General features: G+C 33.1%; 2 protein-coding genes across 2 annotated transcripts in view; one reads left to right on the top strand and one right to left on the bottom strand.

The window, feature by feature from the left end:
• LOC143346032 (arginine kinase) overlaps nucleotides 1–26455 on the bottom strand; it is a 184607-nt gene that overhangs the window by 49043 nt on the left and 109109 nt on the right. The window lies entirely within an intron of this gene.
• Nucleotides 3633–25918, top strand: LOC143346034 (uncharacterized). Its single transcript, XM_076773755.1, has 7 exons — nucleotides 3633–3692; nucleotides 3768–3890; nucleotides 7216–7278; nucleotides 10740–10802; nucleotides 10949–10990; nucleotides 11066–11140; nucleotides 25844–25918. The coding sequence occupies exons 1-7, from the start codon at nucleotides 3633–3635 to the stop codon at nucleotides 25916–25918; spliced, it is 501 nt and encodes a 166-aa protein (XP_076629870.1).

The raw sequence follows: 26455 nt of genomic DNA, 5'->3' as shown, positions 1-26455 counted from the left end.
CTCGCGATAGGCAAACTTTTTTGGGAGTGGAGCAATATAATTGATTATAAAAAGCAATGAATTCTTGTTTCAAAATCTTATTTCTATTTTCTTTCTTTGTAATTTAAATATAAAAACAAATAAGTATATTTTAATAATCTTATGCACGTTTATTAGGGCGAGTTTCATTTTATGCACATGTAAAAGTTTTTATAATCAATTTCTATATAAATTCTCACAACTATATTTTACATACGCGAAAAAGTATTTTTTCTATGGAAATTTTCGCATATGCAAAAAACGGAACACGCCCTTAAATCGGCCGGATAAAAACTCTAGGCGGACCGTAGTTTGCCCATCATTGACTAAGTTAATTTTAATTACCTACATATTCATGATATTTACAGTAACTGACTATCGATAAAAATGAGGTTTTTTATTATTTTTAAATATTTTAACTACAATTGACTACGTTATTAAAAGAACTATAATATGTTTCAAAAATGCAAACTCAAACGTATTCAATGGTATAAGAAACGTTTAGAGAATAATATATTGTGGCGACACTTCCCACACTCGCCACCAGAGAGCTACGCTCAACCTATACCTTACTCACAAGCACTTGATCAACCACTGAAACAGTCATTTTCCTCGTTGATCTTTTTAAATTCTTTTTTGGAACATTAATTAAAATAACTAAAACTAATAATAATATAACGTCAACACTTTGTCACCCGATATTTTCTAATGTAGGCAAGCTAGCCCAGGAATCCGAAAATTTAAGGAAAAATAAAATGACATTTTTGTTCACCTTTTTTTAATGTTTGTGATTTCAAGAATGACTTAAAGATAACATAGTTACAAAAATTTTAATAAACAAAAGAATCGTTATACGTGACAACACGTCTCGGCGCTCGCCACCAGAGGGCTACGCTCTAGTTACTCTCACAAGTGCTCGACCGACAACCTATTCGTATATACAGGGTGGTTTTAATGTTCAAACTTTATCAGTATATTCTATGGCATTAAATGAGAAACAAATGTTTATAAACATAGGTCATTTAAAGCTTTATTAGAAGTTACAACACAAATACAGAATACAAATGGAATAGTAATCAACTTGCTGCTACTTCGAGTATTGGCTCGAATAGATCAATGTATTTACTATCTGATATCGTCATCTCCAGAGTTAATTAATATTCTATGTCAAAATGTCCACCGTTCTTGACGATACATGATTGAGAGCGATCAAACATTGAATTTATAACTGTGCGAATTTCGCTCCTATATTCTGTATTTTCGATTCGTAAATACTTATGGCATTTCGATATGAAGTCCAATAACTAATAGATATTACTGGTGAAAAGTATTTTAAAAATCTTCGGCGACTTCGGATAGTAAACACAGCTTACATAAACACACGAAATGTAAATATTCCTGATCTATTCGAGCCAATGGTCGCAGTAACAGCAAATCGGTTACTATTTCACTTGTTTTCAGTATTTGAGTTATAACTTTTTAATAAAGCTTTAAATGACCTCCTTGAATGATTTCTTAACTTCAATATCCCGACGTTTAAGGCAGGGTCTGCTAGAATTACTGATAATTCCCCTAGTATAGTCACAGACGCAGAAAAACGTTCCCCTCTAATTAATATTAAGAATAAAACCATGTTGTAAGATGAATTTTCATGACGCCTTAAAAGGCCTTGATTACTGATGAAATTTTTACTCTTCATCAATTTCCACCAAACCAAAGTTCTAGAATGCTACACTTTCGTAACATATAATATTTAACACTAAACCTACCGGTACTTTATGTATACCCATTCGTACCATGGCCGGTCAAATGACCAGTCTTTCTTTTTCTCTTTTACGAGGCAATGTACTTCTAATTTTTCCATTATATCTATAGAAAGTTGTGTTTTGATGTTTATTCGTAAGATATCCTTCTCTTTTATGTCAAAAAATTTTTAAATTTTCATCGGATAGAAGATAAAACGCCCTTGAAAATGAATTTTGTTCCAAATCGATACCGTAGTTAGTTTTAGAGAAAACAATTATTTAAGAAAAAGTACTGGCTAGTAATTACGCAAACATCCTGTATTTAAATTAATCTTCAATTAAATAAATAATTTATGGTCCAGTTTTATCGTATACTAGTCGTACGATCAGTAAGAATTTCTGAAACTTCTTTGAGTATGTAGCGTCAAAGTAAATGTCAAAATAAACATAAAAGATAGAAAAAATTATAGTAGGTAATATGATCATTGAATAAAGGATGAAATGTCCTTTAAAACGAGCGTTCGAACAAGTCGGTAGGTTTATTAGTTCCGAAAATATAGCAATTTTAATTTCAAGTCGATGCGGTGGCTAGTTCCGGAAATACGAGGGTCCGAAACGTCTGTTTATGTTTCATTGAGATCAATGAACTCGCGCGCGTGAAAATATAATAGTAAACAGTGCGTAGTAAATTCTTGGAAATACTACGACTTCTTGGTCACGTGACTGTCTCGACTCACGCGCGACGGAGAGGTCCGACGCGACGCGACAGACGGAAACAGAGATAGCCAAATTAAGAAAAATACCCTTTTACATAAATTACGATATCTCGAACATGGAAAGTCCAATCGACAAAAACCGAAAACCATTTTAAAGGGAGGCTTTGCCGCTTCTAACGGTGGCTCAATTATGGATAAAATACTAGTAGTATCGTATCTGCACGCGTTTAAAGTTTAACTATTTTTAATACGCGTTCTTAGTCTTTGCTATACATATATTTCCTATTTATATCGGAAGTTAACCAGAATTTGGTACCAAATTTTGTCCAGTTTTTTTACAAAAAAATATAAATCATTAAACCGGTCATCTGACCGGTCGTGGTAGGCAAGACAGACTACATATTTTTTTTAGAAAGCAAATAATAAGAATAGAAGTGAATGTTGTAAAATTCATTGTACGTATACTATAAGAAAAGTCGTGAAGTTAAATGGCGCTAAAATAATATTGTCTGTTAGAAATTCTAAACGAAATTTAAAAAGCGGTCATTTGACCGGTCGCGGTAGATTTAGTGTTAATACTAACCTGTAGGTCCCAAAATTAAGTAAACGTCTTCACGATTATAACGAAAGAACGTGGTGATCGCCGTTGGGAATGGAGCAGCGTTCTCGTAGTCTGTACAAATATCAAAGTGAAAAGGGACCATAGAACGTTGGGGGAAGAGTGGTGTAAAATAGAACTCATGGATTCCATCGAACAAGTGTTGTGGGAGCCACACGGGATCGGTGGAAAAGATAATGTCGTTACGAGGGTGTCCGTTCTTGCCGTGGACCCAGTCCCCGGATTATCGTCATCGTCACCGACGTTGTTTGAATATGCCGCATCAATTTGTACCGTCGATGTTTACTGTTATCGCAGTCCGTGATCGATCACTACGTGGGTGGTCACTGCCGTCGGAGGGACGACGAGCCCCCGCGCGCGTCGAATTCGCCATTTTCTGTCAAACGGTCCGTCAAAGCTGTCAGTTTTTTTTTTTGTTCCATTTCGTTCGTTTTTTTTCTCTTTTCGCCCGGTTCAATTCACACGGAACAAAATTTACGCGATGCCCCGTGACAATCGCGACAAATTGTCAAGTTTACGACGCTAAGACGCACCATGGACGGCGCAAAATTCTACAAACACTATCGACCGAAGAGTTTCAGGCCCAGTTGGCTGGTCAATTATCTGTTATTTTTTTTATCCTCCAACGACTTTGTTTCGCGACGATTAAAAACGATTTTCTGCTTTCAGATCTATCGATTGTTGCTAGCTGACGCAAAACTGAGACGCGCGATTAATTTTGGCACGCACTGCGGGTTCGTCACGTGTCTCACCTGGGTTATGATCTTGATCGTCCTCGTCTTCTTGTTCGCGGTGAGTCGGGTAATCACTATTTTCCGTTCTAATCGAAGTTTCTCTTCCGGTAATTTTCGAGATCTCTCGTTTCACAGCTATTTTGATTGTTTCGTTATTTTTTCGAATTTATTTATCCGGGGACGATGGTGAATCGAGAACCACCGATACCATTTAGGTTAAATGCACATTGAACGCAGGATGATGCGGCGCAACGTGATCTCCGAGTAGCGCAACGTAGCATGCTGTGCATCGCAGGCCGCACGTTGCAACGCAATTTCTATTTCATTCGTCGTTTCATACATATTTCATAGTGTTTATCAGTGCTGTTCAACTTCAATTAAAATAATAAGTCGGGAAACGAGGTTGCTTTTGCAGCACGGTCTATAAATACACCGGCGTCGAAATTACTTAATGTTTTTTAGACTTTTCAGCGAAAATATAAAAAATCGAATTTTTGCGTATGAAATGTAGCGCTAATTAAACCGCCGTTGCTCTGAATTAAAAACTTCTACAGTAGGGAAATAATAGAAACAATTATACTATTCTAATTATATTCTAGTAAATTTAAACGAAAGAAATTGATCTGGATTTACTCTATCGTTGTCTATGTAGTTATTTATATATACAAAATTAAACTAAATATAAGTACAGACAGCCCTCCTACAACACGGCATCCTATAACACGGTTTCGCTTTAACACGATAAGAAAATTGCGAAAACCTTTATACAACACTGCACTCCTATAGCACTGGATAACATGATTTTTACTTAACATATTTAAAAACTAAATTACCTTAAAATAATGACGCGAAGGAATAATGAACTATAACGGCTTTACATGAAAAAATATAAACAAATTATAATTTATTAAAGTAAGGTTGCGTTAAGTTAAAATATTTTTTTTTTTGTGTTGTACATACATTTATAATTTCCATAAAAATGAAGTTGCTTATGTAGAATTAAAAAAAAATATTTGTTTTTAATAGGTTTTCGGAACATAACTCCCCTTTTTATACTGGTTCTGGGTCTCATATAACACGGTTTACCTGTAATTAATAATGACTGTATTTTTATTTAAAGAATATTTTGTTATAGCTTTGTTTCGTTTTCCATTTAAGCGAATATAAATATAGAAAACGTGTCTATTAACAAAACACAATCAACAGACCACCTATTTTTGTTTAATATATTCAATAAAATCCATTTACATACTGTAAACATATATTTTAATATTACATAAATTGAAAAATATTTAAAAATTTCATACAATCGATTCCCAGGGACATTGCATTTAACGTTTTAATTATTTTCAATATTAATGTTTTTACAAGTGAATTTATAGTTTTAATGGTTGCGAAAAACAATTGATACGATTATTATATCGACAAGATGTCGTTCCCTTAGTTACTAATTAAAACGAATCCCGAAGAAATATCGACTGCCGCGAATTTCGAAATGAATAAAGGCTCACGTCTTCGATTACTAACAGTGCATTCTTTCCTCTTAGATTTGGTAAACAATTATTACGGGCAGGAATAATTGTGATTATACATGAAATGACAGAAATATTTCCGTTCAACACTAATTTAATGGATCAAATAACCCTTTAGAATTTAATAGAAATCTTTATAAAATTTTATTTCATCCTTAATTTATAATTAAAGACTTAATAAGACTTATTATAATTCTATTTATTAATTTTATCATTATTATACAATTTATTATTTAAGAGATCCAGACAATTTTATTATAGCAAACACAACTAAACTTGAATATTTTTTAGTTACTTATTCCATACTTAGAGCAAGTCCCAATAAATTAGGTGTATTAATATTATTTATATCTATTTTAAGTTTTTATATAATATATGTATTAAAGCGTATGGGATACCTTACAGTTAAAAGAAAAGAAACTTGTTTCTTATGAATTTTTTCTGTATTTATTTTTATCAAATGTTGTTTAGTATAACTATGTTACTTCCCTATTTACGAACTAGTTTTGTTTTGTTTTTTATTTAATTTATTTTAATTTATTTTAATTTATTTTAATTTATTTTATTTTACTTCAATTTATTTTATTTCAATTTTATTTTGTTTTATGTTATTTTATTGTATTATTGTTTTAATGGATTCATACCACTTTTTTTAATTTATAGAGAATCACTTAACAGTAATCACTTAATAGTGATTATAGTGTACGAATACGAGTAAGAGTAACTTTGCTATTTCCTTTTCCCTTTTCACTTTTGTTTCCATAAAGAAGAATCATAGTCTTTTAAATAGCAATAGACTGGGCATTCTTCGTATTGCACGAGGAAATGCCGAGCTATTATAATTATCATTAGAAATTAAACGAATAATTGTTATGGAATTACTAACAAATTATACTGATTAGAAAATTTGACTAGAATCACTATTATAGTGTACGAATATGAGTAAGAGTAACTTTGCTATTTCCTTTTCCCTTTTCACTTTTGTTTCCATAAAGAATAAATGTTATTTAAACAGGCATATATATATAGTATGAATCACCAAAGAAAAATCATAGACTTTTAAATAGCAATAGACTGGGTATTCTTCGTATTGCACGAGGAAATGTTGAGCTATTGTAATTATCATTAGAAATTAAACGAATAATTATTTTTATAATTATAATTATAATGCACGAATATGAATAAGAGTAACTTTGCTTTTTCCTTTAAAATGACAAAATAACAAAAGGAGACTAAAATTACACTCAACAAGATTTAAGTCCACTCCTTTTTCGAAACCTAATCAAGAAAGATGATTTCTTACAAAAAGAATATCAATGAATGAATTATTATTATTTCGTTTCTTTTTGGAATGACAAATATTCGAAATTCAGTTTATGAACGTTCGATGTATCGCATATGTGGGCCTTAAGTCAGAAGAGAATACGCGGTGTCCAATTATTTCTCATCGTTAGGAAAATATTGCGCCGCGTCACCCTTGTACTCGACGCGCGTCTAGCCTCGAGTGTGTCGGTTTAAAGTACCCCTGTCAGGATCGTTCGCGCTCGTCGAGCCTTGTATTTCTTCGTGTTTCCTGAACTCTGGTCAACGACAGGATCGAAAGTTTCGCCCGACGTTTAACGACCGGAAAGGTTAATTCGATTGGACGCGAAGTTGTCGGCGCGACAAGTGTTCCGCTTTACTCGACTCGCGTTTGACCGAATTCGTCAAAGTGTCCTTTATTTTTAAACGCGAGCCAGCCTTGAGTCGCGCGACCGTGTTAAGGCCGATGAAAGCAAAGAACCGTGTACCCGTTCATTCTATTTACGAAACCCGTTTATTAATTCACCTCCCGTTCGATATCGATCTCAGGGTACAATGGCGACCGCCTCGATCGAAAAGGATTTTCTGACGCTGCAAAAGGAAACGGAGAAGGTATAAACGGTTGGACTACGAAAGATTGCTTTTGAATGGATTCAAACTGAGCGTTCGGAATTTTTTAGAAAAATTATTTCACTTAAAAACTGATCGAAATTAAAATATATGCAAGCAAATCGACGATTAATCCTAGAACAGTATTTCCCAAACGGGGGTAGTCACCCTTAAGATTACAATTTAAGGAAAAATGTACAATTTTTAATGTAGGAAAATGTGGATAAAGACATTTTGAACGCGTAAACAATTCTGTGAAAATTCATTGAAATACAAACGTAAATTAACGATTAATTCTAGAACAGTATTTTCCAAAGTGGGGGGGGGGGGGTGTCACTCTTAGGATTACAATTTAAGGAAAAATGTACAATTTTTAATGTAAGAAAGTATGGATGGGGACATGTAGAATGCATAAAGAATTCTGTAAAAATTCATTGGAATACATTTACATACATAGTTTAAATTGATAAAAACCGAATATTTAAAATAAGATCAGGGAATCTTTTTATTTGCAATTATCTCAGAGTAGCCAACATCAGTATTCTACAGAAAAAATTGTACTTAATGACATACATAGTGAATAATAAAAAATGGTTCTAAGGATTTATATAGAAAAGTTAAATTAAATTTATAAAATTTGTAATAAGAAATTAAATCTTTTCATTGTATTAGAAAAATTTTAATCAAACTAAAATTCTATATGCATATAAAATTATTGATTAAAAAATATTTACAACCATTCTATTTAAATTTAATTTTTTTTGTATATGACTCGAAGCGCCTAGAAAGAAGTAATAAAGTAAACTAAAATTATACTGATTTTGACGACCTTGCTAACTAAAACAATTATTATTTGTTTATTAAAGTACGTTTTAAAATTTCAGTGTCTACAGCTATAATACATTACTGCGTAAAAAATTAAATTTTTCTGCAGTAATATGTATGTCCAATGTACCTTTCTATTTACACAATAATTAATGCTGTATAATTGACACTAATTTATTTGACCTCTTATAACTTTGGTTCTCTATTTCGGTATTTTCATTACATATATCCACTTCCGACCCACATCATAATGCATCCACCATATTCGTTCAGCGACAGTTCAATAATTTTTCCAATTATTCTACGTCATATTGCTAATAATACTAATCTGACTCGTACCTTAATTTCTTGTACAATTTCTTCAACATACGTTAAACAATTTGAATACCGAGCCTTGCATCAAACTTAAACAAATTGTACTCATGACTGACGAATATATACTTTAAATTAATTCGTAAACTAACTTCCGTTGCGTTTCATTTGTAAATTCATTCGTAAATTAAAATCCATTAATGGATTTTTAAACTGACATTCAGCCAGTTTTCAAAACTAATTATAAACTTCATATTCGTTAGACAATGATAACATTTACACGATTCTGTCTGACACTATCTGATTCCATAGTTTGCTTTTCTATTGCAATTAAATTTGACATACACTATTGAACGTACAAAAGTTTGCAAAAATAACTTCACAAAGATATAATCCAACGAATACATCAAATTTTAAATAGATATGTTGAATTACACCTAAACTGTTAGAACCTTAAATCAAGCTCAGAACAGTATAAGACGTTCTGTTTGTAAATAAATCACAGAAAAAGTTAAAAATAAAGATTCAAGGAAATCAATAAAAAATTGACAAAGTCACAAAACTGTAACCAAGAGAATGAATGAAAAGTCAGCTGGTGAAAATAAAATGGATAGAACGGAATTCCACGAAATGGAAAGTAAAAATAGAGAGAAAAGATGAGAACGATAACTTTACTATGTCAAGAATATAGAAAGAAGGAGGTGGGGGTGGTTGTAGGGGAAGAAAAGACGGTGCATTGACAACATCTTTACTGTGCCAAGAATAAAGTAAGAAGAAGAAAGTTAGGGGTCACAGTGGTGATGCTTGAGGGATGGGAAATGATGGCGGGGAAGGTGCGTTGACATATTTACTATGTCAAGAATAAAGAAAGAAGAAGGAAGATGGAGGTTGACACAAGCTAAGCGTCACACCGGGGGGGGGGGGGGGGGGACCCCCCAGTGTTGCGAAGATAAACTAATTTAATTTGTACATTGTGTATAAAATTATTAACCCTTCTTCGTCGATCACACAATATTCAGTTAACGAGCGTGTAAATTATTAAACTCCACGCGAAATACATTATATGTTTGATATCTGTGAGAGTATATTTTGTTTGGATTATTTTAAACTTGCTACTAATCTAAAATACAGAAATTTTTTTATTTTTCAAGGGGTAGGGGTGTTCCAAAAAATTTGAAAATTATTGGTGAAGAGGCTCGTGAGGTTTCCATATTTTTTAACATATGGGGTTGAACGGAAAATACGAGTGTTTTTATTCTAAATAAATTCGACTGTATCGATTTACATAAAATGATTTAATCGATGACATAATTTTCATTAGTCTCTATTACTGTCTTCCACTGTTACACTAGATTTTAATCTCCATCATTCGTAAAATTTATGTTTTAACTTCTTCGTAATCGTGACAATTAACTATTCCGTTTCTAGTAAATTCGGTTTTATCAGTAAACAATACAACAAATAAAAAATGTCTATCTACGACAGACATCTACCGCAACGAAGTACAAAAGTTAACTCTCGGAGGAAAATCATCTTCGTTAAATGCCTGTACTCTCGGAACGTGGTAAGGATAAAGCAGTTGGGCTCTCAAAACTTTCCACACTGTCACGTGCCCGACGTTCTTCATTGCTGCTATAATTCGTGTAACGATGCCATCATTTTCTTCAACGTGGTTTAGGATTCTCTCTTCGAGATTAACAGTTTCGAAACACAATTCAGAGTACCTTTTTTCGAACGACGTCTGGGCCTTCTACCCTATCGACAACTGCTCCGAATCGTAAAATGGCGATCTTATTACTAAAAATTAATTTTCACGTATAGATACCCAATAAAAGAGTTTCTATGAAAAATGATAACTGGCATAGGATTTTAAAAAAACTATTTATTCATATTAACCTGAAATTATGCTTTAGTAAATATGTAATAATTGTGACTCAATTTTCTACTTTTATTAATTTTTTTAAATTTATTATTTTTTAATAACAGCGTCAAATATATGATAAAATATGTGCAAGATTGATTAGAATGAAATCAAATTTCCAATTAAAAATGATTCCCAAACGAGTTCTGAACTTTACCGCGATAATATAAACGATCTTATACGGAGATATAATCAGAATCGACCCACCTTCGTCGGAAAATTGTTAAAATTGTTAATCTTTCTAGGGTTAATCGCATTATTGTAACAAACATGCACTTTTTGGACGAAAATAAATGTTTCTTTCGTTCAGTGAACATCATTCGTGGGCAATCTTTATAGCAACTCGGCGTAAATTCGGCGAGATCGAGATAAAGCCGAAGTAATAACAATTAACGTTAATTTGCAGAAAATCCCGCGAAAGAAAAGCGTGACGGACATCAGACCAGCTTACAACTGCATTCAAAAGCACGTAAGTTTGTTGCGGACAGGGCCGAGCAAACCTTTCGCGCGAACCGAAAGTGCATTTCGTTGTTTTGCTCTTAGTTTCGCCTCGACTGCCGAGTCCTTTGCAACAATATGGTTAAAGTAAATGGTAAATTGCTTTCTGATTTCCAGCTGCAGCAGACCGACGTGTTTCAGGAGAAGACGAAGAAAATGGTGAGTCCGTTCACCGTTTAGAATAAATTTCCCGTTTGGCGACAAACTTAACAGAGAGATTCTTTATTTCGACAGATCTGCAAGGAACGTTTGGAGCTGGAAATCTTGAACAGCAGAATCAACTGTATCAACAAATTGTTAAAACCAGAGGTATGTAAAGAACTCGCTACCTTTTAATCTCCTTGTCTACAGAATACTAGTTTTCAGAACTGCGTGTGTCAAAAATTATCGAATTTAGTCTATCTTGATATACTGGGGTTTTAAAGATTTTCTGATCACGAATTTTGAATCGAAATTGAATAAGAATAAATTACACACAGTAGAGCAAATATTCAAAATTAATATTTTCAAACTCAAGATAATTCGTTCGAAAACACATTATTCCTCGTTTTAAATTCGTACCATCAGTTACAATTATGTGTAATAAATGTAAAAATCTTGTGATTAATAATTTTCCTAATCTTCTTCGAAAATTTTGATTCTACTAGAACACATGAGACGTTGTCAATCTTCAAACTGTTGCAGTTCCATAAAAATAAGTTGCATAATAATCTACCTTGATATACTGAGGTTTTCAAGATTTTCTGGTCACGAATTTTGAATTGAATAAAAATAAATGAGACACAGTAGAGCAAATATTCAAAATTAACATTCTCAAACTCAAGATAATTCATTCGAAAACACATTATTCCCCGTTTTAAATTCGTACCTTCAGTTAGAATTGTATGTAATAAATGTAAAAATCTTGTGATTAATAATTTTCCTAATCTTCTTCGAAAATTCTGGTTTTATTAGAACGTGTAAAACGTTGTCAATCTTCGAACTGTTGCAGCTTCGTAAAAATAAATCGCATAATAATCGTTTTGGAATTATTTTAGAGGTCGAACCCTCGACTTTCAAATCTTTAAATTGAATTTCCTCAAAATGAAAACGATTTTACTCTAAAACATTCTTTGAAGAATAAAATTTACTCTTTACAAGCACTCCTATAAAAGTTGATATTATAATTTTTCACGAAGCGTTAAAGTACTGCGAAATCAAGTTTGAGAGACACTGGCGTCGAGCATGATTTTCTGCTTTGGTGGTAGAGCACTATTGTCGCCTATAAATGGAAGTAATTGTCTACGTATAAGTTCCTATTGTGTGTCTCGTTCTGTTTTGAATTATGTTTCCATATAAGTCGATTGTTTAACCAGAGTCCTAGATAGGTACTTTGCTATCCTACTTTGTGTCTATCGCGTAGTTTCGAATTATAATGACGTTAATTTCGTTTCTGATTTACTGTCATTTGTCGTGAATTTTTAATTGGTGAAGTTCTCTGCGACTAGTTTGAATGAGTTTGAATGTGTTTAACTGCTCGTTTAATTCTCCACGAGATGGAGAATAAGACTGCGACACCTGTATATAGAGGGAGACGAGAATTAGGACTTCTTGGAATGTCATTAACGTATGTATCGAGAACAGAATTAGGCCAAGTATTACCACCCGTAGCGAGCATTGTTCTAGAAATTGAGGTACTGTTTTTAATGCAAACTTCGAGTTCTCGATGTATTTATTAATAATTTTGCTTATACAACTTGATATATCGATCTTCTGTTAACTTAAATATTAACCAAACTTATTTTATAAGTTCTAAGATACTGTAAATTCTGACTTAGAATGATCATTTCTAATATTCTGCATGATATGTTTTTTTATTTTGAAAAAAATAATTTTCCCATTTTTCCAAACTTGAAGAAAGTACCTACACACCTGCCAATGTCATTTCTTTCAGATCATCTATTGTAGTTTCAGGTGGCACATTTTTAACACTAAACCTACTACGACCGGTTGAAGGATTTATATTTTTCTATAAAATAAACCAGACAAAATTTGGTATCAAAATAAAAATGTACAGTAAAGATGAAAGGAGAGAATCTTCAGTTTCCACTGTCTTAGAACAGTCTAACAACGCGTATTAAAAATAGTTAAAGTTTACTACACACGTGCAGTTCCGAAACTACTAGTGTCTTCTCCATAATTGAACCACTCTTAGAAGTATCAAGGCCTCCACTTTAAAATTATTTTTATTTTATCCAACTTTCCGTTTTGGAGATATCGTAATTTAAATGAAGGGGCAATTTTTAAAATTCAACTATCTCTGTCTCCGTCTAACACGTCGGACCTCTTTCTCTCTCTCTTTAGCACGTGCGCCGAGACAACCGTGATCGAGTGACGTAGTATTTCAAAGAACTTACTATTTACTACGTGCACGTGCGGTCAATGACCTCGCGACGTAAACAATGAAAAGTAAACAAACGCTTCAAAGCCTTAGATCTCCGGAACTAACCACACTATCGACTTGAAACAAGTTTCATTTTAAAGGGGGTTTCATCCTCAACTCAACGAATATATCAACTATTATTATTTATGTTGTCTTCTATGTTTATTTTGAAATCTGCTTTGACTTTATGCGCCCAAAGAACTTTCAATAATTCCTATTGATTATACGACTGATGTGCGATAAAACTCGATTATAAATTATTTATTTAATTGAAAATGAATTTAAATTTGTATACAGGATGTTTACTAGCCAGCATTTTTACGTAAATAATTGTTTCCCTAGAACTAACTACATAAATTATTTTTATATCACTGGAATGTGATTAGAAAATGGATTCGTATGATTAGAAAGTATTTTGGGAATAATAAGAAAAATGTCGATACTGTAATATATGGATTGAAATAATAGTTATTATTACCTGTATGATAATTTGACATCTTTTCGTTCGCGTTGATATTAATATTATTCCACGTGGCGTGTATTAAAGTTGCCATCTATAATAAAATTTCCTAGAAAGTTAGCGATTGCATCTGAATTTTCTGTTGTGGTTCTGTTTCCTAAGATTGGAATAAGCTGCTTCAATTATTAGTTTACGTTCATTGTTAAACCTCGTAAATATTAATTCGATGTTTCCCGAATCGGATTGCTAAATAATCTCATGATTATAACTTTATGTACGAGGATTGTTACAGTGTTTTTCCGACTATTGGTACTATTCCTTTCCATTATACTATAGTTATTGATTCTGTGACAAACGTTAGGTTGCAGCCATTTTCCTAAGATTATTTTTGTATTATGCTATAGTTATTGATTCTGTAGTAGACGTTACATTGTAGTCATGTTTCTAAAACAATATCCACGTGTCCATTCGATGGGTTTCCAGAAAAAGTTGTAATTCTGAGTGTTCAAGTACAATAGTTAACGTTCGATTTTCCCGACCAACGTTTCATTCCCGGAATATTTTTATTTGTTACATAGTATCAAATAAATCATAAAATAAATACAACTAAAATAAAATGTAAATATTTTGTGAATTCAATTAAAAAAAAAATTTAACATGAAATAAAATTGTTATTATTATTCGTTCGAAGAAATATTTTTGAAAAAAATGTGCGAAATTCTGGAAACTGGAATCTTTTAAAATTCTTGGAATACTATAGATAATCAATAACAGTAATTTGTGGGATATATGATCTATTTTAATCTGTGTAGGTTTCTTCCAGAATTTATGTTGATTATCGTGAATCTGAATCAGTTTGATACAATAGGAAATAATATGAAATAAAAAGAAACGAACAAAAAGAAACATGTAGGTTTGTTGACAGAAGTAAATACGTAGATATATAAAAGAAATAGAATAATATGATCGAGAATACAAACAAAAAAATAAACGTTTTGCGTTATAATAATATAATCTAATTAGTAGAAATGGTACACTCCAGGACAAAAAGATAGCACATTTTATAATTTCTCCCGTTTGGTATTATAAACTGAAAAAAATGAATATTTTAATATGTTCACATTTATGGTCATGCTCATATGTATAATGTATTGAATATCATCCGCAGTATTTACTTCAACAGAATTCCAAGAATGAAAACCTAAATATTTTGGTCCGCAAGCGAGACGATATGATAGCACAAGTAGCAAATTTGCGCTTCTCAGTTATGTATAAGTTACTGAATATTTGATAATGTGTGTCCTACCGTTCTTCGTGCTTATTTGATAAAAAAAAGCGCAGTAAAGTTTTAAAAATGGGTCGTAGAAAAAAGCTAAATGAATGTGAAATACATACGGCATTGATGTTAAAGAAATAACAATATTCAATTGCACAAATATCGAAAGTTGTAAATAGAAATCGTAAGGTTATTATGATTTTATTAAAAAATCCCGAAAATTACTGTTGGGAATTCCAACACTTATTAGCAGACCTCTCATTTAGTTAATATTAGTTAAAATTACTTAATTAGCAATTTGGCAAGTGCCTTATGATACAATGCAAATTGCCGTACTATAAAGCCGTTAAGGCACCGTACTTTGGGACCATACCTGCCCCTTGGGACCGCGGACACCCACCCCTGCACCACCTTCAGTGGATGGGATTTCGAATGTCTAAAGACTGGCCCACGAGGGATGGGCAGGGGTTTGATTGGCGACACCGAATCTCCACCTATTTTGAAATAGGTATAAAATCGCGGGGCATAAGACTTTACGGGAGAACAAGTTATAACACAACAAGAACCGTTACAAATTAGAATCGAATCAAGAATTAGAATCAACCAAGAACATTGAAAATTAAACTGTTAACACCAATGTAAATATTGTAAATAAATTCAAGTGTTGTAAATAGTATCGAACCTTCTATTTACTAAATAAAACGGCTCCACGAACATAGTGGTAGCCTACAATTACGGAAAAAATAAGAGTTCTGGTCGCCCACGAAGTTTAAGTACTCGCAAAAGACGTGCAATATTGAGAATAGCATCAAATTCAAGGATGACTGCGAGACAAATTGCAGAAAGTGCTGGTGTAAACACTAATGTAAAGAATGTGCGTCGTGGTTTACAAAAATGTAAGCATTTGCAGAAGAAACCTTAGATGAAGAAAGAGCATAAAGCGTTCCGCTTACAATTTGCCGAAAAGTATTATAAATATGGCAACAAAGTGGAAAAGAGTCATATTTACCGACGAAAAAAGATTTAATTTGGATGGGCCAGACGGCTTAGGTTATTACTATCATGATTTGAGAAAAGAAAAGCAATTTTTAAGTCGTCGCCAAATGGGAGGCGGCAGCGTAATGATTTGGGTCGGTATTGGATACTACGGTAAAACCAAAATAAAATTTAGAAAAGAACATAAATATATTTTATAACAAGATAATGCCACAATTCATACAGCGAAAGCGGTAAAGAAATACTTTTCTTCGCAAAACATTCGTACTTTGAATTGGCCAGCAAGATCCCCCGACCTCAACATTATTGAAAATTGCTGGGGACATCTTGTCTGAGCCGTATACCAAAATGGCAGACAATTTCAAAATATTAACGATTTAAAACAGTACATTTTGGGCGAGTGGGAGACTATTAGCCAAAAAAGTATTAAACAATTGTATAAATCTTTACCAAACAGATTGATTGAAATTATTAAATGTAACGAAGGTTACAAAAGGTCTACAAAATATTAAGCATTAATTTTTATTCATTAATTGTTTTATGTTTAAAGTTTTTCGTTAAGTGTGCTATCATTTTGTTCCTCTATATCTTGTCAATAATTGTATTTCTTTAAATAAACGTAGATAGATTAAGGAAGGTTCATTTCATTTCATTCATATGTATCAACAAGGACAGCCTGAAAATATATGCATACAAAAAAAAAAGCTGAATTCGTAATGTTTAATGAACAGAAATTACAACAATTTGGAAGTGTGCTATATTTTTCCCCGGAGTGTATTAATGTCAGATGTGAACCTGTTCGTGGCGTTAAATTAACCTAATAAACGTTCAATATAAAATGCTAAAGAATTTATCACGTTACTAATATATTGTAAAATATCACGACACGTAACATGGCAGTTAATCGATCTGCACAAGAATAATAAGTAAACTATGATTCTGCATTTTGTCCAGAGATATTAATCGTAGCTGCAGAAGTAGGAGATTATAGTTGTGACATATTACTGACGTAGGGCCACTCAGTTTATAGGATATAAATCTAAGAAATTTCTACCGAATACGATTAATTAGAACAATGATGCTGTTAAAGCAACGACATCGGATAATTGAATAATGTTCACCATGCGAACTAGAGTGTTGTAGAAAAATTTTACTGTGGATATGTTTCTAAAGTGACGAGAAACGCGGATAATAAGACCAAAAACTTTAAGAACTTTCCTCATTATATCGTAGTAACACTCGTTAAATGAGAAAGATGAGGCAAATAAAATGTCGTGGCCTCTTATACTATTTACACTGGTTAAGGATACAGAGTACAAAATATAATTATAATGTATGATCTTACTCTTTTTAATTTGGAAAAGTGTATTATATTACGTTTCAAGAGGTTAAAGGAATATTCCCATTCGAAGCCATCGTTTTTAAAACGATCTTTGGTTCAAAATATTTGTCATATCTATGGAATAATAATCTCAAAACTTTACACACGTATTTGTACATATTTCGAAAAAGTGCTGTTAAATTTTCACAGTGTTATCTTTTTTAATTTCTGTAAAAATCAAAACTATACTATATCAACTCAAAGTATACGAGGTGGATCGTTAAAATGGAAACGTTTAAATATACCTGTTACTTATGGGCACGTGTAAGAACTGTTCAAAGGAACAAAGTTAAAGATAGAAAAAGAATTGGCATTAAAGTCTACTTTTTCAAGATTTAAAGGTCATCGATGTTTTATAAATGGAATTATATTCTGAAAGGTGTCGCTAAATGTCACATAGAATTACTCTACAGACGAATACGTTGTACACGATCGATTGATTCGTTGATATTAATCTTATCACCTTTATCGTATCATGCGAACTTGTTATGATGTCCTTCCAATGGTATTTTTTATTCATCAACCTATCTGTACATCAAGTGTTCTACTAGTTAACAGAATGTTTGAATATTTTTTCTAATTGTCAATACAGTGATTCGCATTAGACCACCTTTATGTATTGCAAAAATACTGCGTCTTTGGGAAATTATTTTTTTTCACAACAAAAACACATTTTTCGACAAAAGATCCAGCAAGATTAGTCTAACTATAAGGACCTGGTTCCTTTATATTATATACATTATATAAATTATATAAATAAAAAAATTGCATTATATAAATTCTGTTGTATTCCTCTTGACCACTCTTTATTACCGTCGGAATACTAACTTGTATGGACTAACGGCGTACAAAAACAATTAACTATTCTTAGATTTAGACTAAATTTTACTTGTTCATGAAACTGCCAAAAATGAGAATTTGCTTTTAGGGAAAAGCGCGGGATATATGTATATGTAGAGCTGGAAAAGTGGGAAAGGTGGGGAAGAAAGGGCGAAACAGAGAGCTTCCAAAAATAAGTCAGTGGTCAATGTTCGGGTGTGAGTCAGGATAAATGATGAAATCACCAAGGAAAGGAAGTTATATAAAAATGATACATTGAAATTAATAATGTAGAATTACGGTATTATACGTAATAATAATACATATATCTACTCGCCATTGCAATGCTTAAATCTTTGATCTTTCGTTGCTTCGTCTTATTCTTCGAAATAAATTTTATCTTGAGTTTCTGCACATTTTCTCAAAAATGTTTTCAATGTCACGAAACACTTTACGCACATTTCTAGCAGTTTAATTATTTTTTACACGCCTGTCTATAATGCACAAGAAATTAAGAATAAAAATACTGTAGCACTGATAATACACTTAAAATAATACTACTAATAACACACTAATGATAATAGCGTACATAATAACACTAATGAAAATGTCTCCACTCTGAATACTGAATACGAAAATGTTTGAAACAATTATACTATTCCAACAATAATAAACCATTAAACTTGTGCAATAAAATAAAATAAATGTAAACTCCCAGTAAAACTCGAAAGAAATTGGCGATCGCCCAAGATTGTGTACTCTATCGCTTCTAAGACTGTTCTGACCTCTGTAATTTATCCAACGATTTTCGAGAACCATCACCGCTCCCCAGACATGCAGTTAAGTATACAGGGTGTTCGGCTACTCCTGGGAAAAATTTTAATAGGGGATTCTAGAGGCCAAAATAAGACGAAAATCAAGAATATCAATTTCTTGACTGAGCGCTCGTTAAAAAGTTATTAAAAAATTTCAAATCATTCTGGAAAAATTATTTTCGGTTGCGGGGGTCAATTACAATCATTTTTGGTGAATACACATACCTCCGAAATTCTACCCACTTTCGAGAAAAAAAATCGGGTAGGTGTTGAAATTTTTCGGCGAAAAAAATATTTTTCAAATCGTTTTAAAAAAATTATTTTTAGTTACGGGGGTCAATTACAATCATTTTTGATGAATCGACATACCCCCGAAATCTTGCGTATTTTCGAGAAAAAAATTCAGTACGGGCAGAACTTTAAACGTTAATAACTTTTTAACAAAGCCTCCATCAACAAATTGGTATTCTTGATTTTCGTCTTATTTTGGCCTCTAGAACCCCCTATTAAAATTTTTCCCAGGAGTGGCCGAACACCCTGTATACCTGGCATAATCAGCAATGTCAGGCCCCTAAGCAAATCCAAGTCTCTACGTGTTTTCATTTAAAGTGTCCTCTATGATACCTTCATAAAATCATTTCCTTTATTTTCATTTTTCAAAAGTACATACATTTAAAATTGCACTGTTAAATTTTTAAAGAAAAATTGACTGCATGGAGAATGAAATGGTCAAGCATAAATAAGGAAAGGAAAGTTATCGATCAATAGCGTAATACTGAACTACGATGATTAAAGAGATATTCTACTCTGAAACCTTAAAAAATTAATTTTTTTTATTTCATTTTCCAAAAATGTATATCCTCTTAAATATTTCAGTCAATGTACACTACCGATTTCAGAAAAATAACGAAATTGCCCAATAATGTACAGTAATGATTCTTAAAATGAACTCCATATATGAAAGACGACATTTAACAAACGAAAGACAATGCTTTCTTCTCATTCACTCTCACTCGCTGTCCTTGGCTCAATGATATTGTTGTGTATAAAAATCTGCTGGTGTCGCATTTCGCCTCCGCTGTGCGAAAAATGAACCTACCAACTTCGGAGCGATGTTCATTTTACGAATTATTAAGATATCTTAAGTTCTAATGAACCGATTGTTAACAAAATTTCGGGGGATCTTTAGTACACGTGTTCCTGACACCTAAACAACGATTTTCCAAATACGTTGCTTTTTATTACTTTTTTCTGCACGTTAAATACAAAAAAAAAAAACACAGAAGATAGATTCTCTGCCTTTAAAGTATAGTCAAATGTCTATTTTTTAATATCTTTTTATTATTCTAGTTTCGGCTATAGTCACGTCCATACCGAACAATATGCCTTTTGATTTTTTCATTTTTTACGAACAGAACAATCGGAAATGTGGCAAACGTGGAGCCATCTTTTTTCTGAAGGACTTTTATTAAAATTACCGTAACTTATAAAATATTGAATATTTTTATACGAAAGCAATTGTGGATATTCTTCGAATATACATCTAAATACAGAGTGTTCGCGTTAAATTTGACCAGAATATTTTTCGTAAGAGGTAAGTATATGGAAAAAACGAAAAAGGGACAAGTTTTAATACTTTTTATGCATTTTTTAAATTGAATAATATACATTTTTTTTACTTGGCATGAAAGCGGTTGTCAATATGACCTTTAAGATCACACAAGGTCAGGAATGAAGAAAGTAAATTGAAGAATGCTGAGTATTGTGCTTTTACTGCTTTGTTGTATTGATGAAGCTAAATATCATGTTCAATGTAATTTCTATTGATTGTTTTGAGAGGGCTAGGGGGTAAAATAACAACCCAACAAGCTACCCCAGAATTATTAACTGTTTATTCGCAGGTGTGGGTTGCATGCAGCCACACGTAGGTTAAGGATCTAATAATTACAACAATGATATGAACTGTAACACGCGGCTATGTCTTCACCAGACTGCGCGTAACAACGTCTCTAACAGGACCGCTCAAGGTAACAACATCTTTACCAGACTGTCCTATGACACGGTCTCTTACGGACTGTACTATGACAACGTCTTTGCCATACTGCCTTTCTTTCTTAACGCTCTCCTCCCTATATACACAGCCTTACCCTAATAGCAAAGGGAGAGAAAGAGAGATAGGACAGAAAGACAGAAAAACGAAACTGGAAAATATTTAGTGTAGGAAAAGTTTAGCTAGAGTGAAAACGAGTAATAAAAGTCAAGAGGCTCGCCGGGCCCGGATCGAGGTGGTCCGAGGCCCAGGTGAAACCTTGAAGGAAAACAGGCGCCTCGTACAGTTCTAGTCGCCAAGTGTTTAACAGGACGACCAGGCTCGCACGAGACCCTTCGAAAATGGAAAAATAGAACGTTTAAAACTATCACATTCCATTCCCATTCATACTCTGGCAAGGGCGTAGTGGCTATACAATGGCCGCTACAGTTTCAATCTTTAGTTATTTTATCAGCTTTCATGTTGAGTAAAAAAATGTATACCATTCAATTTAAAAATTGAAAATCACCTTCGTTTCTCAAAAAACATTGCACATATAAAAATCGATATCATTCATCATATTATGCATAACAAATATTATAATTTTTCCCTCTTTGGATTTTTTCATATACTTACTATTTGCGGGAAAAATTCCGGTCTTTAACGCGAACGCCCTGTATGCAGGGTGTTACGTTTAAGTGCGAATAGTATTGAAGTGTTGGAAATTCCGACACTTTTCCCCTACACATGAGGCACGACGAGAGGCAAGGCGTCGCGCAGGCAAGCGGACCCCAGCGACGAGCGCCAGGCCCCGCCATAAACCACCCCCGAAGGCCCTTGAAAGGCCTTCGTCAAGAGGGCTGCATGGCGATTTGGGCGAGACCAGGAAACACACTTGCTATCGAGCAATTAACGGCGACGCATCGTGCGCAGCTCCGCAGCTTAGCAACGTTTTATTGTATTTTAGTATTGTTTCTTACAGAAAGTATCAAAAAAATATTGTTACAAAAGTTGTTTTATTTAAAGGGGCAAATTATGTGATATAAATAATTTTGGTATAAATGGAGTGATGGGGAAAATTTCAAGATCAAGCTAATTTGTTTAAATAGAACCATATATTTTTTTGTTCATAATATGATAGCGTTTATTAAGACAAATTCAACGACCTACTAGATGATATCATTACTTGTCATATCAACAGAAAGTACTAGTCGAACCCTACGTACTGCAGCGACTGACGCACCGAATATTCCCGATTCGATTCTATGGTATAAACAAATCGAGTTCTTTTTCCCCACTTTGGCTTCTAAGATTATACTTTCGGCTTCGAATAGTCACTTTAAAAAGTACCTTTTTAGAGAGTTAAGAAATCGAAAGAAAGAACATTTTAATTTATAATATTAACATTTTTATATTAGTTTTTTAGTGTTTTTAATTATACTTAGCATACTCAACGATGGTGGATATGTTGAAGAATAAGGTACATACAACGTCATTAATTGATTCTTATTATTACAAACTAGTGGTAAGTAAAAATTAAAAACAATTATTTATGACATCTGGAATGATTCAGAATTTCTCATATTAATTGTAGGATTAACATCTCTACAATCTCAGAAAAAACTGATTAAAAACTGAATGGACAAACAAATAGTATAGTCACGCAGGATTCATTTTAACCAACAACTCACAATTCGCTTTGATCTGACTGCTTTGCGTCTCAATAATTATGGCTCTATAGCAAAGAATGATGTCATGTAGTCGTTGAATTTGTCTTAACAAACGCTATCATATTATTAACAAAAAAATATATGGTTCCATTTAAAAAAATTAGCTTCCTAGCCACTCCACCTATATAAAAATTATTTATACCACATAATTTGCTCCGTCAAATAAAACAACTTTTGTAAGAACACTTTTTTGACACCTTCAATACCTCGTGAGACATTCCATCATTCGCACTTAAATGTAACACCCTGTATATATTCAAACTTGATACAAAAATATTTAACCTTTTCCTTAAAAAAATTCCAAAAAATTGCAGTCTAGAGTAGAATGCCTTAAGTCTCCCTCCGAGATCTTCTGCTGGTATTATGCTCCGTGATTTTAACAATAGATTCTCCTACAATTACAGCAGCGTCCGTAGAGTCGTTCATCATATTTTTAACAAAAGCATGGCACCGCTAATAGACATAATATATCATATAGATAGGACGTATGATGCTCATTCAGGGCAGAGATGGCGCCGAAACGTTGCGTGACAACTTAACTCGCTATTCACCGGCGCCCCGTTAAACGGAATTCATTGCGAGAAACGAACCGCCGGAGGAAAAATTGAGATTTTACAACGCGATAATCACGAAGTCTGAGGCAAAGGTACGGCAGCCGTGGCCCGAAATTGGATTAAAACAATTAAAAGTGGTCGCGCCGAATGGGACGCGATTCTCATCGTGTTAATTCGGATGAACTTGCGGAAATTCGCGGTGTTCGCGGGAGGGGTATATCGCGAAGCTCGAAGTATATCTTGCCGACGGGTTTAAAACAGTCTGAAAAGTTTTCTACGCCGACGACGGTACGCGAGTCTCGCAGAGATACAATATTACATTTCTAATTACGTTCTGTCGTGTCCGGGGTTGCCGCGGCGCTGATGAAAACGTGCAATTTATCAATTTTCTTCGTTCGACCGGCTGCAATAAGGAAAATATCCGCGCGGGAGTATTGAATTTTCAATTACCCGGATGACTGTGTTCGTCGAAATCGTCGCATTAAAATATAATTGCGACAGCATTCACGCGCTGTACTTGATTACGCTTGCAAATAAGCTACGATAACGAAACGAAACGGCCGAGATCTATAATCCGTGAAACAAAGAGGAAAGGGAGACATGAATGTCGATAAATGACACGCAATTTTTCCTCGAAACCTCAAATTCCATTCAACCCTTCGACGAATTCTTCTTTCAAAATTTCAAATGGAAAGCAAGCTTTATTTGACAGTGTATGTGTTAACCCTTCGACAAGATTTTCTTAAAAATATTCAAATAGAGAGCAAGCTTTTGTTTGACAGTGTTTGTTGCATGTTTATATTCGATTGCACGCTTTGATAGTTATTCCAGCGACTAACACTATACATAAAATATATCATTGTAAACAAATTTAAATAGAAAAATGTATTTTGTTACTCGACCATTTAATTAAAAATAAATTTTTTCTATTATTTAGTAATTTTTTTATGAATATAACAAATTTTCCCTCGAACCTCAAATTCCGTTTAACCCTTCGACGAATTCTTCTTTCAAAATTTCGAGTGGAAAGCAAGCTTTGTTTGATAGTGTTTCTGTTAACTGCGTATTTAGTTCGTGGAGTTGAATTATGGAGCAAACCAATTATTTTTGATTTGGAATAAGAATTTTATTCAATAACAAACAATAACAATAATAGACATGTAACAATGAAGGAATAATACTACTATTGTTGTCCGATCACTTGTAGGGTGATATTATTAATAAAGCCGAAAAATAGAAGAACGAGTTCTGACCTGAAAATGTTCGTGAAAAGTTATACAGGGTGTTCGACCACTTCTGGGATAAATTTTAAATCGTTCTGAAAAAATTATTTTCAGTTGCGGGGGTTAATTACAATAATTTTTGATGAATACACATATCACAGTTATGTGGTCAGAAATTTCATGCGTATGTTTAAAACATCATAACTTCTGAACAAATTGGAGGATTTTAATGTTTCAAAATGCAAACTATGCATGTTTTGGTGAAAAAATATGTAGAAATTCTAAGAATGTTGGAAAAGTAGCTCCGTAACACCGTAAAGTGAGAAAAATCACATAACAATGGTCCAATTTTCAAACGACCATAACTTCTACAATAGTGAATGGACTTCATTGAAATTTAGTCTGGAAGTAGAGCTCATGAATACCTACAAAAAAGTTATAAACAATTTTTCCGTACAGCGTCAACCAAATTTATTAAAAATCAAAAACGGATTTTTAGGAAAAATCAACAAGGGGTAAATGCCTAAATTTTTCGAAGAAATTGGAAAGTTTCAAATCATTCTAGAAAAATTATTTTTGGTTGTGGAGGTTAATTGCAATCATTTTTTGTGAAGACACATACCCCCGAAATCCTATGCACTTGCGAGAAAAAAATTCGTATACATGGACAAATTTTATTAATAACTTTTAACAATAATTTTGTTAATAACTTTATTCTAACTGTATTCTTGACTTTCGTCTTATTATGGGCTCTAGAATCTCTCATTATAATTTTTCCCAGGGGTGGCCAAACACCTTGTATATTTCTCGTTTGATAAGAAACCAATTTTTTGGTGTTCAATGTCCGTGAGAAACCAAGTTCTTCTAAAGAAGGTACAACGAATGTTCAATGTCTAATGTTCTGTCCTAGAGGAAGACTCCGGGTCTCCCTCTTGGTGCCTTCCTAGAGGCGTCGATGTCCGGATTTTGGACAGTTTTTGGATTGTGCAACCCCCACAGCCTGGTTTATTTCATCCAGCAAATCAAGGACTGGAAGACGTTGCACGTTGCAATTTATATTATTTGTATTATGTTTTGAGTTGTCCTTTTATATCGCGATAAAAAATAATACAATTTTTCTCATAATAAATTCTTAACTTTTTTTTTCAAAAAATCTAAACTGTGCTTGCAACTGCTACTTTGTTCGTTTGTTATTTAAATGTTATTATATGTCGTATGATATAATTTATAAATGTTCTATTCTTATTTTCAGAGAAACTTATACGTATGGATATTTTCATCCCCAACTGAACACGTACATGTTTCAGGCGCAGTCTGAATGGCGACGAAGCAAGTTACCGAAAGTGTATTATCGTCTCATTAACTCATCCACATCGAAGTAATGGCCAGCAGCGTAACATTGTAATTAACCAAACACGAATGCGTCCGGTAAATAATTGCATCGACTTATAACGCGCAGACGCGTCATCGTTTCGCCAATGTTCGCGCCAACGTTGCTATCGAACCATCGAATGTATTCGTTAACTACAAAAAATTTTTAAACAATCAATAACCACAATAAATATTTGCCCTTTATCGTAATTACTTAATCCACGTGTCTATCGACAACCAATTGTTCAATCAGGAATTATCAACTTTCCTCGTATTTGGTGTTAAATGATCTGAACGCAATTTAAAGAGAATATCTTCAATATCAATATTGAAATAATAAATCACTTACTTCCCACTTTCTGGCAATTCTCTCTGTTATACAAAGTCTCCAGTTCTTGGATATTAATTTTTGTTTAAGTTTCTATCGTAATTAACGATATTAACAAATCGAAAATCTGAAGGTAAGTTTGGATTTAAAATTCTTGTCGTGATATAGATCGAAGCATTTGATTTTAATATCGATTCCAATTCATTGTCGTGTTTCCAAA

Source organism: Colletes latitarsis, chromosome 10, assembly GCF_051014445.1.
Source record: "Colletes latitarsis isolate SP2378_abdomen chromosome 10, iyColLati1, whole genome shotgun sequence".
In the NCBI taxonomy this organism is placed as follows: Eukaryota; Metazoa; Arthropoda; class Insecta; order Hymenoptera; family Colletidae; genus Colletes; species Colletes latitarsis.
The sequence above is the reverse complement of the archived record's forward strand: the minus strand, read 5'-3'. Positions and strand labels throughout refer to the sequence as shown.